This window comes from Pyrgilauda ruficollis, unplaced genomic scaffold (genome assembly GCF_017590135.1).
Source record: "Pyrgilauda ruficollis isolate IOZ18807 unplaced genomic scaffold, ASM1759013v1 scaffold46, whole genome shotgun sequence".
Lineage (NCBI taxonomy): Eukaryota > Metazoa > Chordata > Aves > Passeriformes > Passeridae > Pyrgilauda > Pyrgilauda ruficollis.
Genome location: NW_024526155.1, coordinates 4,809,771 through 4,827,611, shown reverse-complemented (window position 1 = coordinate 4,827,611; position 17,841 = coordinate 4,809,771). Strand labels below are relative to the sequence as shown.

The 17,841-nt window shown below is 46.2% G+C and overlaps 2 protein-coding genes across 2 annotated transcripts; one reads left to right on the top strand and one right to left on the bottom strand.

Moving 5' to 3' along the window:
- Positions 1–296: 296 nt before the first annotated feature.
- On the top strand, positions 297–6,342 carry CCNDBP1 (cyclin D1 binding protein 1). Its single transcript, XM_041478698.1, has 11 exons — positions 297–445; positions 531–590; positions 1,249–1,328; positions 1,893–1,974; positions 2,451–2,547; positions 2,808–2,881; positions 3,179–3,255; positions 3,880–4,133; positions 4,520–4,580; positions 5,546–5,592; positions 5,953–6,342. Exons 1-11 carry the CDS (start codon positions 379–381, stop codon positions 6,059–6,061), a joined length of 1,008 nt encoding a protein of 335 aa, XP_041334632.1. The 5' UTR covers positions 297–378; the 3' UTR covers positions 6,062–6,342.
- Positions 6,343–6,826: 484 nt separating this feature from the next.
- EPB42 (erythrocyte membrane protein band 4.2) lies at positions 6,827–16,369 on the bottom strand. The gene is made up of 13 exons (XM_041478697.1): positions 16,225–16,369; positions 14,565–14,750; positions 13,654–13,884; positions 12,947–13,065; positions 12,134–12,256; positions 11,590–11,764; positions 11,163–11,301; positions 10,675–10,778; positions 10,116–10,358; positions 8,973–9,290; positions 8,348–8,508; positions 7,978–8,111; positions 6,827–7,082 (listed from the first exon to the last, which is right to left on the bottom strand). The coding sequence occupies exons 1-13, from the start codon at positions 16,232–16,234 to the stop codon at positions 6,932–6,934; spliced, it is 2,094 nt and encodes a 697-aa protein (XP_041334631.1). The 5' UTR covers positions 16,235–16,369; the 3' UTR covers positions 6,827–6,931.
- Between the last annotated feature and the right edge of the window lie 1,472 nt (positions 16,370–17,841).

Sequence of the window (17,841 nt, the reverse complement as noted above, 5' to 3'; positions counted from 1 at the left end):
TCTCTCTATGGGGCTGTCTCTGTGGGGTGGGGTTGTCTCTATGGAGCTGTCTCTGGGGGGGGGGGCTGTCTCTGTGGGGCGGGGCTGTCTCTGTGGGCCTGTCTCTGTGGGGTGGTCTGTGGGGCGGGGCTGTCTCTGTGGGCCTGTCTCTGTGGGGTGGTCTGTGGGGCGGGGCTGTCTCTGTGGGCCTGTCTCTGTGGGGTGGTCTGTGGGGCGGGGCTGTCTCTGTGGGACTGTCTCGGCGGGGCGGGGCTGTCTCAGTGGGGTGGGGCTGTCTCTCTGGGGCTGTCTCTGTGAGGTTGTCTGTGGGGCGGGGCCCCTCCAGCCGCTGCCGGAGCGGACGTGACGCGCGGGGCGCTCCGGGGCCGCCCCGCAGCGATGGAGGCGCGGGAGCCGCTGCGGGACGTGCGCGGGGCGCTGCGGGCGGTGCTGGCGCGGCTGCGAGGTGCGGGCCGGGGCCGGGGCCGGGCGGGGGTCGGGCCGAGCCGGGCCGGCTCCCCGCGGGCTGAGCTGTGTCTGTGCCGTTGCAGAGGGAGAGCCGAGCGAGGGCCGAGAGCCGTTCGAGCTGCCGCGCTTCTGGGACGCGCTAGGTACGGGCGGGGAGCGGCCGGGCCGGGATTCGGAGGGCCGGGGCAGGGCTGCTATCTCCGCGGGTCTCAGCTGTGGGGCGTGCCCTCCCCTCAGGGAGTCACGGAATCGGCAAGGCTGGAAGAGAGAGATGTTTAAGATCAAGTCTAGCCGTTAACCCAGCTCTACGTCTGCAAATCCTAAACCACGTCAGTGCCAGATCCAGCCTCCTAAACATCCCCAGGGTTAGTGACTCCACCACCGCCCAGGCCATCCTATTCCAGTGCCTGACCGCCCTAACTCTGGTCACCAGACACTCCAAGGTGTGGCAAAGCAAAGGCCGGTATTGAACCGTTCATAAAAGATTTATAAAGGTCTCTATTAAAAGCCTCCTGGCACATCCTGGTGAGCAGGTCATGAACCGGGATGCAGGCTGGGGTTCTGGCTATCGCTGCCAGCCAGGTGAGAAAAGGCAGACACAGGACACAAACAACATGCATGGCACAAATGCAGCAGGAAATTTTTCTTTGTAGTGGGGTTTAGTTTATATGTTTGTATGGCTTGGGTGTAATAGTAAGCAAGTAGTAGAATCAGGGCTACTGCTCATCAAGCTGCTCTGTTCTTTTATCTTGTACCGGAGTTACTTTCTCTTCTTTTGCTCCTGTTGGATTTTTTTTTAAGGTCAGACATTCCAAGTAACATCACAGGAAGCTACAAAGCTGAGTCTGGCATTCTCAAGGCCTCCACTACCTTCTGCAGAGGTGAGAGAAAGCCTTGACAGACTGAAATTGCAGTGTGTGTGGAAGCTTCAGGAATTTCTTGGTTCGTTGGACTAAATGGGCTGTGTACTGCAGAGTGTATTAGTATAATCCAAGAACTGCCCTGAGAACTAATTTTTGTAACGTAGGGAGATATACTAAATAAAAGTGTTCTTATGTTCTTTCACAGCTACTGCTCGTTGCTGATAGAATCAGATTATTGGAGAATACAGACCTTAGGTTTAAAAGAATATGCAATATTTTTGCTATCAGTTGTGAGAAGTTTATCATACAGGTGTTCAGAGGAGAGAAAAAAAAAAGACCTTCAGTTCAGAATAATGATCTAAGTTACTTTTTCCTCTCTGGTGCATGACCATCACACCAGGGAGTGTTTTGTTACTATATCACAAGGCAGGTTAAGATGCACACAGCTTGCTTATGGTGCCTTCTTGTGCTGTATTTGTTTACTCAGAGCAGTCTGAAAGCCAGTGATTGCTTGTGAGGATTTCTAAATGTGGTGCAGCTGTGAGTTACTCATGGGTGACCCTTTTGCCTCTCCATTTTCAGAATTGCCGGAAGCTGAGTGAGGATGTCCAAAATGCCATTCTTGCAGTTGCCACGGTGTACTACTGGCTACCCAAGGGCCAAGGTGAGCTAGTGACAGCAAGGCAGTCACCAGTGTATAGGATGGTGGTTCTTTCACCACCACTATGTAGAGAAACCCAGTGTTTCAGTGATGTAGTAAATGCACATTTCAGAGCCTAATGAGGTCTGGTATCAGCAAGTTTTCCTTAGCATGGTATCCCATTATCAGCTGTTCTGTAGACTTTGAACATGTTTATGAGTGAGGTACTTGTCTGTCTGCTGCTGCAGTTTTCCATTTGTGGGAGAGTGATGATGTAGGAAGTTGTGTAGTTGATTGAGCATTGACATGTATGAAGTTTTGAAATCCTTGTCCGGAGTTCTTTTGGAACTGGGAAGCATTTTCCTTTCTTCAAAATACACAACTTCATTTGTACAGCGTATCCACACAAACAGAGCAGTGTGTGTGTTCATCTTCAGCACTTGCTTTCTGTCAGTGCTGACTTTGTGCCAACTTTCCTGCTCTTTCTCTGTCTCACCCAGGTACTACCCTTCGGAAGATGGTTCGAGATGCTACCACTGAAGTGGTGGAAGGGATGATCCAACTCACAGACACAATTCTCAATGCCCCAGCGGAGAGGTTGTAATTTTCAATTGCATGGTTCTGTGATTTTGGGATAATTTTTGGGAAAAAAGGCAAGAAAAAGTTAAAGTATACTTGGTAGGAGGCAGCAAGGGCTTTACACAGACATGGCATCCTAGTGACAAGCTGGTTGGTGACATCTTTGCAGCAGAACTTTTGCTGGTGTTTATCATCTTTGGTGCAGAAAACTAAACCACAGTCTAGCACAGTGCTGTTATTGACTCTAACCTTGAGGGTTTTGTTTTGTTTTCTTTTAGCTTGTCTCAGGAACAGCTGATATCAACTGGAGGTGTGTGGGAGGCCTGTGAGCAAGTGTCTAACCTGCCACGAGGTGAGCGTTGTAAATGCAGAGCAACAGCTCTAGGATGTTCTGTCTTTGAATAGCAAAAGCTTTTGCAAGGGTGTTCCAGCTGGTACAATGAAGACTGAATGGAGAATAACTCAAAATCTTGACTGGTTTTGAAATGTATAAGCTTGGAAATCAGGTCAGATTCTTTGCCTGACAACAGTGCAGCTCTGAGCTCTGCAAGAAGTTTGATCCTACATTGATTGCAAGCCTAGATGGAGGTTGTTGCAAACTGATTTGAAACAGTGGGGTGCCACAGTTGTCATCCTTTTGCTTTTGCAGATAACCAGGCAGCAGTTGTGTCGGCTCTGGCTTCATCTCTAGGTGTGGTCAAGGATGCTGTGGAGGAGATGGAACATGTAAGGAAACCCCTAAGCCTTAGAGGAACTTGCAGTGGTGGATTCATAGACTCAGAATATTCTGAATTGGAAGGGATACACAAGGAGCATCAAGTCCAGCTCCTTGTCCTGCACAGGACAACCCAAACAATTCCACCCTGTGACTGAGAGTTGTCCAAACGCTCCTTGAACTCTGGCAGGCTTGAGGCTGTGACCTCTTCTCCGGGGAGCCTGTTCCAGTGCCCAGCCACCCTCTATGGTGGTTCAGTGATGGAACACAGAAATTATTTTACATACAGGCTTTAATATAAATTTGCTCCAACGTGACATAGATTATTGGTTTTTGCATGGATTTTAATGAGATTTTATTCTCAAGCCTGGTTTACTTTGTGTAAGATTTTTGTAAAGCCATGTCCTGAATTGGGGATAGGGGAGGCAATTTAGGATCATGTAAGAATTCACCAGGTTCTTGCTGTTTGCACTGTTAGAGTGATGGTTTTTCTTAATCTGGTCATTTTAGAATTAACCAACTGAGAGTTCTCTGTTAATTATTTATATGATGTCTAGATTATGCTTTCCCTTTGCTCCTGGGTATTACTGGAATTGATGTTAGGCTCTGGGTTTTCAGTGCCTCTGTGTTCTCAGGCACTGGTGGAAGGGCAGGACCCCTATGGGGACATCATGGAAGATGAAGAGCTGGGCTTTCGGGGCAACAGAGACACATACTGGTCAGAGGCTGACCGGCAGCTGCTCAGCTCCTGCATGGGATTGATGAAGGCTTCTAAAGCTTGCCTGAAGAAGGTCTTGGCTGCAGTGAAGGCCCATGGCAAAGCTGATTCTCCAGAGCACATTGCACAGCTGGATGACCTGGCAGACATTGCTAATGAGATCAGCCCAAGGTAAGCAGGATTCTCCCCATGCTGCTTTTCCCTCTAGAGCAGTCCTGATCTTTCTTGGAGGTTTTGAGTGAGGAGTTAGGAACAACCTTTATGATACTGGAGCTGTGAGCAGGTGTTGGACACAGATGTGGTGGGAAGGCTGTTAAGCTGTTAAGGGTTGTGTAGGTCAGGAGAGAAGCATAGGGGATGGAGCTGTGACCACATCTCACTCCATGGTGAGAGGGACACACAGGTGACTGAGAAGGCAGTGGGAAGCATCCCATAGGTACAGCTGACATCTCTCTGTTGTTCCTGACCTGCATTCAGGATGGGTGCAGGCTTTGACCAGGGTCTGTGAGTTGTGCTACCAGAACATTCCTTCCTTGCTCCCCTCTTTTCTGTTCCAGTGTTGATGAGCTGGCACTGAGCATGTACCCACCTGTGAACCCGTTGGCTGTGCGACTTAATGTGAGTATCTGCAGTACTGATACCTCAGTGTCTGAGCATCTGAGCACAGGGAATAGGAAGAAATCAGATTGGAGGGGTTATGTGATTTCAGGGAGAGATGGGTGCTAGTAACTGCCTCAGTAATAATTTCTTAGGGATGAAGAGTGCCCTTTGTTCTTGCATACTTCCTTCAGGTGGACACACATTCTGCATCTGTACCTCTTCAGGGTACTTAACACTTCAGCTCTGACTATAATTCATAGAGATTTCCAGTGATAGAATCTCAGGAAAGTGATGTCTAAGGCTGCGTAGGTACTGCAGATATACCTCCTTCCTTGGGTAGTGCAGTCTTGCTCAAATAAAGCTATCTATGAAACGAAAAACTCTTACAGTGAGTGTATTTAAGCACTGAAACAAGCTGCTTGGAGAAGCAGTGGAGTCTGCATCTTTGGCAACACTCAAAACTTGACTGGGCAACACTCTGTCAACCTGATTGAGCTTTGAAACATCCCTTGCATCATAAATCAAGTACAAATCTCCTCATATCTGGGATTTCTTTCATTCTTAACCCTGGTTTCATGCCTTTGGCCAGTGGCTTGATTTTTTTTTTTTTTGGAATAAAAAAGAATTATTTAGTATCAAATTGCATTAAAACCACTCACTTGCAACTTTGTACTTTAATATCAGTCCGGGGAGTCTAAAAGGCTTTTTTTTTTTTTTTTTTTTTTTTTTAAAAAAAAGCATTTTAATGTATGCATTAAAAAAGAGACAGGTTTTTTTTTTTTTACCTTCACAGCTGGGAGTAGGTTGGGAGGCACTTCCAGTGTGGTAGTCATAGGTAACTACATTCTGCATCTGGATCCTTGACACTTTTATTTATTCTTGGCTTTTGTGCATCCCTATAGTCCTCTTTATTTTCTGGTACTGTTCAGACCCTCCTTTTCCTCTCATTTGGCTCACCTTATTTCCTTTTTGTTTCTTTCCAGGCTGCTAAATTGGCCTCAGTATTAAAGAAAGTCTTAGAGATTGCAAAGTGAGTATGAGCTGCAGCTTTATAAGCGTGTGTTCCCTGCTATGAAGGTTGATACCTTTCTGCCTCATGTCAAAGATGACTCATTTCTAGACAGTAGATGCTGGCATTTCAGAGCATTGATGATGTTATCTAATCACAAAGGGATGGGAGTAAGAAAAAGATGCTAGGGATGATAGTGGTTCCCTTGTTTTGGGTTTGGGATTGCAGACATGAGTGTGGGCTCTTCCTTGCTCAAAGCCCTCTGGGGCTAGAGCATCCCTGTTTTACTGCTGGTTAATCAGAGCTTTACAATACCCCTGTCTTGCCTGGATGCATAACACACCAGGAGGCTTCCCTAATGAATTTCCTCCACTTTTGCAGGACAAGCCATGTATGTCCACCATCAGAGGAAGGCTGGGTGCAGTTTCTAACTGGTGCAGTAGATCACAACATGAACAAAGTCAAGAACTTCACACAGGGTCAACTTTAACTCCTCTGTGCCTACGTGTGTTGCTGCCACTGGCTCTGGCATCTGAATTTCCAGTGAACTTTGCTGTTCTTCAGCTGTTTGGAAAATGATAAGAACAATGTAGGAGAGAACTTCACTGCTATTTGGAAGAACTTCTCCAGGAAGTTGCCGTTTGTCATTGCAGAAAGTGTCATTTTGCTTGGATTCTTGGGATGATGCAGTGCTGCTTCTTAATGTGCCCCATTCTTCAGACATTACAACGACTGTGGGGTTCAGAGAAAAATAAAATATTGCTAGATTTACATTAGTTGTTTTATCTATCTTCAGAGGGCAGAGGATATATACAGAATGAAAGGGTCTTGCTTCTTTTGCAAGCAACCCAGTGAATAATTATAAAATGTGCTGCACTGCTGCTATTTCGTGTCTAACTTTAGAGAGCAGTAAATGAGCTTTCTCTTTTTTATTTCCTCAGAAAGCAGCAGAAAATATTGTTTACTACCTTACCAATGCCAAGGATCTATAGGGGGAGATATCCCCCTATATATATATCCCTAGAGACATGCTGCATCTATCATCACTTTAAAGTTCCAGGATACCCTTGACTTTGTCACAGGTAGGGCAAAGACTTAAGCACTGGTGGGCTCAACACCGGTGTGGTGAGAACTGCAATGTTGGCTTCAGCATTCAGCCCATCATTGTCACAGTGAGGTTCAGCTTCTAAAACTGCAGAGAGTAGACATAATGGCAGATGAGAGTTGAGTTTGTGCAAATAATCAAAATCAGACATGGTTTTAAATACAGCTTTTATTAAACTGTTAACATCTGTGTTTGCCCATGACCAGGGTACAGCTCACGGCCACCCTTTTGTAAAAACCTGTTCTGAGCTGGGCCTCAGGCAGCTGCAATGTTGGCAGTTCTGTAGCTCTTCAGGTTCTGCAGCTGGAGGCAGCTGAGACGTGCAGTGAGTCTTCTGGGCCCTGCTTGGGTAGGGGTGAATGGGATTTGCAGCTCTTGAGTGCTTTTAGCTTGCACAGAGCCCAACCTGAAAGGAGAGAAGGGATTATACAGGAATCATCCCTCTTTGTGGTTTTAGTTTCCTGTGTCTGGGATATGCATTAGCTGGACAGGAAAGTGGTGCCAAAAAGGAAAGAAAAAAAAGAAATAGGAGAAAGCTGGCAGTTACTCAAAACAGCTATAGTAAAATTGTCATCTAACAGTAGTTTGGGAGGGAGATAGGACAGGAGAGTTGAAACCCTCCATGGAGACATCTAAGGGGACGTTGTCCTAATGCAGCTTCTTGAGACAAATGTGGGGTGTTTGTCATGTGAAGAGGAGCATGCCCCTTTGGTGGCTCTTGGCTAAGTCACATTTGCCTGGTTCTTCAGTAGAGAAGGGGAAGACACCACTGTCTTTATTGTTTACAGTGGGTAATGGATGGGAAGATGTCATAAACAGTACAGTTTTATTCCACTTAAGGATGTTCAAGTTGCTCACTAGAAAGTAATTGATTTCTCAACAGCAAATAGTTTCTAAATTTCATAGCTCATTTCAGTGACCTCTAACTTTGTCTTATTTCATGTGTGTTTCTGATTAATTCTTGGGGCATTTCTCTGTTATCATTTTTGTTGGCAGGAGGTTTTCGTTTTGCTGTCTATGCCTTTGATGTTGAAGCTTTCATAGATGCCATATTGGCTTCAACTTAGGTATTGCACATCTGTTGAAAGTTCTCTCAGCTGTTCTCCTTTCCAGTGTGAAAATCATCTGTATTATCTGTAAATAAAGGATGGGATCCTTGGGGCTTTCATGCTGTAGTGATACCTTCCTGCCATGTTGTTGCCTGGTTATTTTTGGGGACAGCCTTTCCTGTGCAAGGGTTTCTTTTGCTTGTATTCTGTCTTTTTCCATGTGCTGTTCTTGGGTCATCCCTTTGCACTTACCTGTAATTCCTTTGTCTGTAAATGAGCCCTCGCCCTGCCACTGCTATCACACACTGCTCCAGGGCTTCCATGAGGGGGTTCTGGAGGCTGATCTTTGCTGTGCTTGGCTCATACTGGACCATGTTTTCTGGGAACTGTTGAAAGAAGCAAATGAGCTGAAACTAAGAGAAGATATGTTCTATGATTAAAGGGAGAGGTGTGATTTTTCAGTGCCTGAGGTGCCATTTGCCAGAAGAGGCAAAGTCCAGTTTAATTTCTTCTGCTCTGGTTTCTCAGAGAGCCCCTGAATCCAGAAGAATTGTTTTGCTGCTTATGACTATGAAAGCTGTTTTCTCCCTACTACAGTGGCAGAATGACAGCCCAATCTTACCTCAATGGTGAGAGGGGAATCACAAAGGCTGATTTCTTCCTGTGCCAGGTACATGTAGGAGGAGTCCTCATCTCTCAGCACAGCAGTCAGCCTGAGCAGGTGGTTCTCTCCCAGCTCTTTTCCAAACCATGTGTAAGGCACAGAGACCTGCAGGTTATTGACTGGAACAGAGTGGTGAAATAACAGGTGATGAGTCTGAGTCTGATGCAGTCTGGTCTTTCCCTGCATGACACCTTGGAGTGTTCAGTGCCCAACATTGTACTCAATTTTTGTACTAAAACCTGCAGCATTTAAATGCTTAAGTGACCTCAAGTGGATTTGCAGACTGAAAATCTCTAAGGTGGTGTTGCCAAAGTGTTTTATTTCACAGAATGTGTGAGGTTGGAATGGACAATAGTGGGTCATCTGGTCCAACCTCCCTGTCCAAGCAGGGTCATCCCAGGAAACAGGATTGTGTCCAGTCAGTTCTGGAATATCTCCAATTAGGGAGATTCCACAATCTCTCTGGGAAGTCACCTAGAATCAACTATTTAGCCAACCTTTTGTAAACGTAGGGCTAGGAGAATTTTTCTGAAATGAGAGCACTAGAGGACTTTTCTAGCCATGCACCCAGGAGAGTCCTTACCTGAATTGCTGGGGAGGTTAAAATGAAACTCTTCCTTCCAAAGTTGGGCAATGGGCACACCATTATAATGCAGAGCCTGGATCCCAACTACCAGATGAGTAGCCTTTTCTCTATCACTGTGGTTAAACACTTCAATGGAAAGAGTAATATCTTGTCCCAGTTGCAAAGAACTACTTGACTGGAAGTGGATGAAAAGGTTCACTGGCTCTTCCAGAGCAGTAGGAATGAAGATAAACTGTGTGCTGCTGCTGCTGGTTGTCTCAAGTTCCTTCATATTTCTGCAGGCTTTGTCAAGTGCTTTTTTTTCCTGGAGAGAACCTTCACAAAAAGAAGGAAGCACATACTTAGATACTCTTTCCTGTTTACTAGTGAGAAGCAGCAGAAGAATTGCATTTATTTCTCCTGGTAGTACTATAGATAACTGTTTCTAAGAGCACAGAAGCATCCTTTGTGCTTCTGGTTTGACAGCTTTAGCTGTCAGGATATTCACTGGATGTGGCTGACAGATTCTACTTGGGAATAGATGTCATAGTTTTTAAAACACCTTGGTGCTAGCATCTCAGAGTAGAGGAGGCAGCTGCTTTTTTGTTGCTGTAGCTAAGACATAGTTCCATGCTTTCATGTGTAGAGAAGTTGCAGTTGTCTCCTGCAGCCATGGAGACAAGAAGCCACAGGTTAAGATGGGGTGTTATGGTTGAGCCAGGGAAACAGCACTCAGATTCTGAAGGGGAGCTACTTGTTGAGGAAGAGATTTAGGCAGTATCTGAGAGAACAACAGTCCTTTTCAGAAAGCTGGAGTCTGAAATACATCTATCCATATTTATATTACAGAGGTAATGGGAGGTGGATGTACAGAGTGTAGAGATAACAGAAATCAGAAAAGGTATTCCAGACATGAAAGTGCTTGGTTAAAAACACCTGGTCCTCCACAGACCTTAATGCCATTAAGCAGGGTGAAGTTTGGGTGATGACCTCTGCTTTGGCTCTGTAGACAAGGAGAATTAGGTGTTCTAGTGCCACTGAAGAAGGGAAAGTAGTGAGAAGTGGATGACGCTGGTGCTCTAATTTGGCTCTGCTCTAGTCTTTCACTCCTGACTTGTAATAGTGCCAAGGAACGTGCTCAGCCCCATGCCTGCCCCATACCTTCAGGATATTTGTAGTTTTGTGTGATGTCCTCACAGCGCTCACTGCCAACGCTCTTGGTGCTGATGTTGTTACCGGTGTATTTTGTGCCACCAAAAGCTGGCTTGAGGGTGTCATCTGCTTTGTGTATCCAGACATGACACTTGGCATTGATGGCAGCAAAGAAGTAGCAGACATCATAATCAGCTTGTGTGTCCCCTTCCTTGATGGCATGAACAGGGGCTGGCCCACAGAAGGATAGACCTGAAGAGAAAATGTTGTCCAGTTAAGAATCAGATGCTTTCCCAACTAAACCCATCCCCTAGTTTAGACCTATACTGGTGAAATATTTACTTTAGGAGGCCCTTAGGAAGCAGTGATAGAGCTCTTAGAGCTACATGAGCTGCACAAACCAAACAGATAAATGATAGTTTTGTGCCTAAAGTCAACAGGGTGAGTGAGTTCCTGTCTTTTTGCATCCTTCCACTGGAAGATGGCAAAGGAGGAATATTGAACAGCTTTATTTGCCCCTGCTTCACTTTCCCCCTGCTTTTACTCAAGCCCATCTCTGATATCTTACCTTTGCTTTTTTCCTGGCAGGTGGCATCCAGTGCCTGCCACCCACTGTACTCTGGTGGCAAGTCTGAACGAGCCATCCAGCATTCATTCCAAACGTGGAAGGTCCTGCAGGAGGCAACAGCATGAGCTTATATCCAAGGACTGAGCCCTGAAGTACAGTAAAGCTTTTGCCAAACCACAGCCAGTTAATGCTCCCTTGAAAGAGTTCAGTTCATATTGAGAAGAGCAGAGTTGTGTGTGGAGAAACAAGTGGAGTTTCTGCAGCTGGACTGGGCTATCATTCTTTCTTTGTGGGCTCTAGAAATGGGGCACTCTCGAGTTTGGATTGCAGCAGTTTATCAAGAACAAGTCTTGTAGACAGGATCTCAGCTGAGCTGTCTCCTGTCACCTCCTTGCAGCTGTTTTACCTCTCTCCTTTCCCCTGTGTTTCATTTCCCACATCCAAGTATTGTCTCAAATTCTTGCTTGGGCCCTGCCATGTGTTCTTACCAGACACGAGCACTCTTGTCCTGTGTCAGCAGTGTCCCATCTTCATCATAATACTCATCCACACTCAGGCTGCTCTTGGTGTTGTGAGCCCACGTAAAGCCAGTGACCACCCTGGTAGGAATTCCCAGGCACCTCAGAACTGTGTAGAAGAGAGAGCTGTGAATCAGTTGTGCATCCTGCCCTAAGAGTGTCTCTGCTGATGGATGTAGAGCCTCTTCTGGTGCTAGGCCTGTTAGGAATGGCACCAGGTCTGTTGTTTGGACTTTGCAAGAGGCATTCCTCCCCCAGGAAATAGGATTTCACATGAACATTCAGTGAATGGATGGGATGTACTGATACTCTTATCTCAAAGGCAGTGATGCTGAGTGTTGATGAAACTAAAGATCTGCCTCTCAGCTGAAGATTAAAGGCTGTAGCAGCACTGTACCTGAACACAGGACTGCAGCAAACACCCAGCACCTCCCGTAGCGCACGGGCTGGAATTTTGACGCAATCCATTGCTGGAGGATGGGGCTGCTTCTCAGCCACGTGGAAGGGGCTGTCCCATTATAGTGTTGCCCAGGCTCATATTCTGTCAGGCTTCTAAACTCACTGCAGTTCAGCTGTGGAGAAGGAAGAGAGAAAGATGCATTAAGGAATTGCCTCTCTTTGGTAGGTCCACCTGATCCTGTTTGTGGAAGCTGCTCTCAAAGCAGATGAAACCAAGAGGACTTGTTTTGTGCAAAGCATGAAAGTCATGGCTGAGCAGAACAGGGGCAGCAGTCTCCTCTGAGATTTATTCAGTAAGTGCATTTTCACTGCTAAGAACCTCCTGCAGCACTACTTGTCTGCTGAGGGAGTATCAGGACAGGCTGGAGATGGGCAGCAGGTGTTGTTTGGAACTGGCTTCCTCTTTGGTCAGCGGTTTGGCCTGACCTGAGGGTGAGAAGGTGCCCCCTGCTCGGGTCAGGGCTGCTCTCTGCCCTCCTTACCATGGCAGCAACTGCTCTGCAGACGTGGACGGGGTTTTTGCGCTGGGCAGGATCCTTTTCTCTTTGGAAGTGCTCCCCCAGAGCCAGCAGGATGAAGCAGATGTCAACCATATCCTCCTCAAACTGAAACAAGAAGACATCACTTCAGGAAATTCTCCATGAACTTTTGTTCTCCTGAGTCCCTACAAGGGTTTGTGACTGTGCAGATTGTTTCTCCCTTTCTGCTGATAGTTTTAGGTAAGGGGGCTGTGAAGGAGGGCTCCAGGCAGAGACTTGCAGGGGGAGCTGAGGACAGACCTCCAACTTTACTGAAGGTGGGAAATGTGTCAGCATGATACTGTGTCCCCTGAGTGAGGGAAATTGATGCTTTTCTGGAGCACTCTCTAGGTTGGCACAGAGGCACTGTTATGATCTGCTGGCACAAAAGTGAAATAATCACTGGCTATGTCAGATGGCCTTAGACAAACAGAAAGATCTTCTTGTCCTCACTTTACCTGTTACATAGAGACAGTATTACTGAGCTCTGTTAAATACTTTTATACCTGTTGATGAAAGGAAGGCACACAAAGCTCAGATACAGATCAATATATTCCTTTATAGAGGACTGTCAGAGAAGGAAGCTAAAATTACATGTGCTGGGTTATAGGACTTCATACACAGGTCCCTGTTCTCCTGCACGGGAGGTAGTGGGCGCAGAGAACATGGAGGTGAATAGAACTCTTTCATCAGAGCATCCTGTACACACCAGATTTATGTACCTTTCCTCTGCTGGTGGTTGGAAGAGAGCACAGACATATTGGACCTCTTGCTTACCTGACTGAAGTCCCAGGGTTGGGCTAGGATTGCATTTTCAGTCCCCTGGTAGATGATGCCATCTTGGTTTAAAATGTACTCCTGCCGCTGTGCCTCATTAGCCAAGAACACCTCATCATCTAGATTAGAGGAAAAAAGCATCAGGGAGAAAGCATTGCTGGTCTCAGATGCACTTGCATCTCTCATGCATCAGCAGATTCCACTGTGCTTTGGCAGTCCCTGGCATTCTGCCCTGAAAAATACAACAAACGGTAAATCGGACAGAAAGAAGAATTTAATTGTCATCGCCATTTCCTCGTCCAAAAAGTTCCTCTGGACCCAGGCTGTTGCACTGGCTAGCTCTTCTGCTCTCCTGGCTGGTAAGTTCTAATACTAAGAAAAATACAGTGGCCTTAACCAGACCAATTGCAATCTTGACTCATCCTAAAATTTCTATTATAGGACACACTTAATCAAACATTTTTCCCTCAGCAGAAGGACAGGGATCTTGCAGTGGAGTACTCCAGCAAAGAGGCAAAAGTGCTGAGGCACTTTGGGCTTTATGAGCCCCCACCTCTCTCCTGAGGTGCTGTGAGGAGCAGGGCAGGAGTGGAAGGAGCACTGGGTGAGTCAGCCCCAGCCTCCCTCCATGGAGGCAGCGCCACAGCTCCAAAGTTTTTTTTGTGAAATGACTGATCCAGCCTGGTTTTCTGTTTCTGACCACTTACCTCGGCACCAGGGATTAAAGAGGAGGGTGAAGTTGCCCAGGAATTGAGAGGATTTGGAGGCACGTAAAAGCAGAGTGTACTGGCCAATGGGGGCATTGGCAGGTGTGTTCACACACAGGGTCCAGAAGTTTGGGTCCTGTTCCTCCACTGCTGCACTCCACTGCTTCTGGTCTCCCAGGCTGGAGATAGGAAATTCAGCCTGGATTTCATCTGCTTTGGAAGAATGTGGTCCTGCAGACAAAGAAATCTGGTTGTGTTTATTCCAAACATTGTTTATTCCTCACCTGTGCCGACTGCAGGGACCTTGTCCATCCCTGGAGCCATAGCTCACCCTGTGAGAGGCCATGGCCCTTTAGCAGCTTAATGCCCACTGAACATTGCTAAGGTCAGTATTGCACTCAGACCTCCATGCTTGAAAGGGAGATGTGCTTTCCATAGATTTGTAGAAACCAGGAATGAGGAGAATGGTGCAGCCCTGCTGTTCCTGTGGAATTTAGTGTCTTGTAACAGAAGTCACAGCCCAGTGCTCACAATATGGTAAAACAAGCTGGGGCTGAAAACTGCTGCCCTTCTCAGGGGTCTCACTAGAAAACATTCTAACAGAAAAACCTGTGATAGGCCAGCTGGGTTTGAACATTCCTACGCCAAAAGCCAGAAGGGATCTCATGAGTATTTTGTAATCATGGAATAGTGACGCTGTGTTGGTTATTGTGCTGCAGTGTCTCTTCTGGAAAGGATCTGGTTGTGACCCTGCAGCAGCTGGAGACTCTACTTTGCCTTACATAAACAGTTCACTGGCCTCACATCTAACTTTGGCACCCCTGCCCAGCTCTGGAGATGGCTTTTGCCCCCAGCTCTGTTCTTCAGGTGGGTGGAGGAGCAGAGCTCTGGTAGGTTTGTAATGGCATTACCTGTCTGTACGATGAGGAAGGTCCTCTTCATCTGCTTCAGGTAGTTGTGTATTGGAGCTGAGAAGCTCACACTGATGGTGAATGGCTGTCCCCGCCTCACTATGAGCCTTTTAGTGCTGATTTCTTCTGTGTGGTGGCTTTTGTTGTTCTCTGGGATCATGAAATCGCATTTTTGGATGCTCAGACCTGTCGTGTGTGAAGATAGAGAATGAGTTTGGGGCTGTGAGCTGGCTGCAGTAGGGCCCTGAGCCACATTCTGGGACACACAAACAGCTGATTAGGTGTTTCTCCACTCAGACATTCTCCTCCTGCCTTTGTGACTTTCTATCTAGTAATGGCTCCTTCACTCTGAGCTTGGTTGTTCTGGTGTTGAGTGACTGTTGAGCTGCCTTTGCTTACACCTGACATCCTTAAGTGCACTGGTGCAAACTTCACTGCTGGTTCAAATGCACAGCTGGATCAAAAACCAGTTTTCCTACTTTGTACCACATCAGTTGGCAATGCCATACCCAGAGATGCAGGAGACAGAAAAGATCCTCCTCCTTCTCCTCCTGTCTCCCACACAGGCTTTATACAATCATATGTGCTTCTCTCCCACACCAGAAGACAGAAAAAAAATTGTCACAATTTCAAGCACCCAGTTACTCCCTGTTTTATCTCAGCCTTGGGATCATCTCGACCTTGTTTACCTCTTTGGCTTGTAGCTCATCACTCAGATCCTTGGCCCTGTGGGTTGTAACTGCTGCCCCTTAAGTGACACATGCTGTCACCTACCTCCCCTTGCTGACCCATGCTTCTCCCTCTGCAGCTACAAAATTAAAATCCATAGAGCATTTCTCTGCTATCTAAATTGATTGCTCCTGTGCTAAAGCCATAACTGCTGTCCTTGCAGATTTCACTGCTCTGCTCTCTCCTGATGTCTCATCCTGTCTTCTCCTCTGCATTGGTACTTCTCCCATTGTGGTTGTCCCTTCTGTGTTTGTTGGGGACTCTTACTGGATTCTGTGCTTTTTTTCTCTTTTCCCCATATACATTTTTTCCATGTGATGTTTTCAGTGAAGGATTCTGGTCCAGCTTTCAAATCCCATCATGGCTGTCCCAGTTCAAAGCCCTGCACCAGTTCAGGAGCCAGCTCTGACCTCATCTGCTTTCTTCTCAGTGGTGAAGATGTCTGTTCTGTCTTGTAGAATACTGAGTGATGTGGAGTCTGGCTCCCTCTCCATCATATGACTTTTCATGGATCTTACTGTCACTTTCTTCAAGGTTGCCTGGAACCTTGTTTCCCTGCTCCAGGGGCTCAAACACTTGGGTCATCTCTCTGTTTCAGTTGTGTAGTCTCCTCAATTCCTCCCACCCCTTCATTCCCTGTGCTAAAGATTCACTTACCTTTGCTTCCAAACTCTCACCTGTCTGCCTTAGCTGCTTCTTGCTGCTTCTCCGACTCCTCCCAGGCACCAATACCAGCTTTTGGTTTCTGTGTCTTTCTGTGCAGTCTGCCATGCAAACTGATCTCCCTAAGCCTTTAGAGCACTTGGCTCCTGCCCTGCAAGCTCAGCTCTTCCACAAGCCTCATGAACACTGTCTTGGAGCAAGAGCAGTTGTCTCTTCCTGACACACAGCTGGCAAACGCTTGGAACTAACAAAAAGGATTTTTGCTTACCTTGGCCCATGGCTGGTTCCAGGTACCATGAAAATATTCAGCTTCTGCTTGCTCTGGTGGGTAGTGGCTCTTTCCTCCAGCTGTCTTAAAAACTGTTCTCTTGCAAAGTTGTTTGCTTGATTTCTTTGTACAGGGTGGGACCTGGTGTTGCCACCTTTCCAGCTTATCTGGTGTGCAGATGTTGAGGACTCTTTTATCTCTCAGACCACACTGAAGAGAGGCTACAGATGAAATTCCACAGTGGGATGTGAAAAATTTAGAGACAGACAGTGACAATTCCTTCAAGGAGCTGTGCACTGAGGAGCCCAGAGCAGGAAATGCAAATCTTAATACGGCTCTGAACAATGCACAGAGTGCACTTCAATGTAAGTGTTGAACAGCTGCTCTCCAACATTGACCCCAAGCTACTTAGATCCTAAACCCTTCAAGGAGTTCAAAAATATAGTCAGTGCATCCATTGCTCTTGTGCCTAATTCAGAGAAGTGAAACCACTTAAAAATGAGAAAATGTGTTAAAAGGAACAACTAAATTTGTGTAGGTTAATGCAGATTATTTAAAAATACTGAGCTGGAGACTTGGACTAAATACATTCCTAAAGTTGCTGTAATATAAAAAGAATGTCACTGGATTGATAATAATTGGTCAGAAGACAAGAAATAAGATATCAGAAATGAACAGCTTTCACTCTGGAGTGAGTCATCAATAGTTTTGCAGAAACCTATGATCTCCAACAAACTCAAAAATAATTTGAGAAGTTGATTACATAATATAGTCCAGTGAGTTTTCTTTATTAAATTTCACACTCGTTTGCTTATATGCGTCATTTAAGCTAAAAACAAACTCTTGTGTTTTAGATTTTTGCAGCATAGCCTTAACTGTATAGATTCGCTTTCACAGAATAATTGCAGAGTGGTTGAGGTTGGGAGGGACCTCAGAGGTCATCTTGTCCAAGCTCCTGCTCAAGCAGGGTCACCAGGAGCTGCTGCTCACCTCTTGTAGTGACGAGCCCAGCTCTGGGCACAGCACTCCAGATAGTGGCCTCAGCAGTGCTACCTAAAGGCAGGAATCCCCTCCCTTGACCTGCTGGCAGTTCTTTACCTGAGGCAGCCCAGGATATCCTTCCCTTCCTTGTGGCAAGGGCACGCTCCTGCCTTGTGTGAGCTTTGACTGCTCTGACATTATTACAAAGCCTGGAGGTCACCAGCTTTGCAGAAATTGGGAACACTAAGAAGGACACAGGGAAAATCTTCCAGAAAATTCTGTATTTATTGTCAGCATGCATTGCTCAATGTCAATTATATGTGATTTTTGTATATGTCTTGAACTTTTTTCTTACATAACGAGCTAAACACATGTGATGGCTAATCTGTGCTCTTTCAGTCTAAGCAAATTGTAAACCAAGTGATTGGGCTCGAACTTCTGACTTTCTTTGCATGATCAATGTTCTTAAATGCACCTTTGCAGTATATGTATGAGTTTTGAACCTCTAAATCAGAGTGGTTTAGATACAAGGAGGTATTTATCCCATCATCACTGCCTTGAAACGACTGTGTATACACACAGTACCATCTCTTGGTCAAACTGGCAACTGCAAGTAGGATTTCCTGCACTTCAACT

What these genes read in the sequence shown, in the direction of transcription:
- CCNDBP1 (XM_041478698.1), top strand. Translation starts at nt 379, where the DNA reads ATGGAGGCGCGGGAGCCGCTGCGGGACGTGCGCGGGGCGCTGCGGGCG. An exon ending in CTCAATGCCCCAGCGGAGAG is followed by an intron (nt 2,548 to 2,807) that starts GTTGTAATTTTC and finishes GTTTTCTTTTAG; the next exon opens with CTTGTCTCAGGAACAGCTGA. An exon ending in CTGTGGAGGAGATGGAACAT is followed by an intron (nt 3,256 to 3,879) that starts GTAAGGAAACCC and finishes CTGTGTTCTCAG; the next exon opens with GCACTGGTGGAAGGGCAGGA.
- EPB42 (XM_041478697.1), bottom strand. An exon ending in AACCCTGGGACTTCAGTCAG is followed by an intron (nt 12,257 to 12,946) that starts GTAAGCAAGAGG and finishes TTCTTGTTTCAG; the next exon opens with TTTGAGGAGGATATGGTTGA. An exon ending in TACAGACAAAGGAATTACAG is followed by an intron (nt 7,083 to 7,977) that starts GTAAGTGCAAAG and finishes CTCTCCTTTCAG; the next exon opens with GTTGGGCTCTGTGCAAGCTA.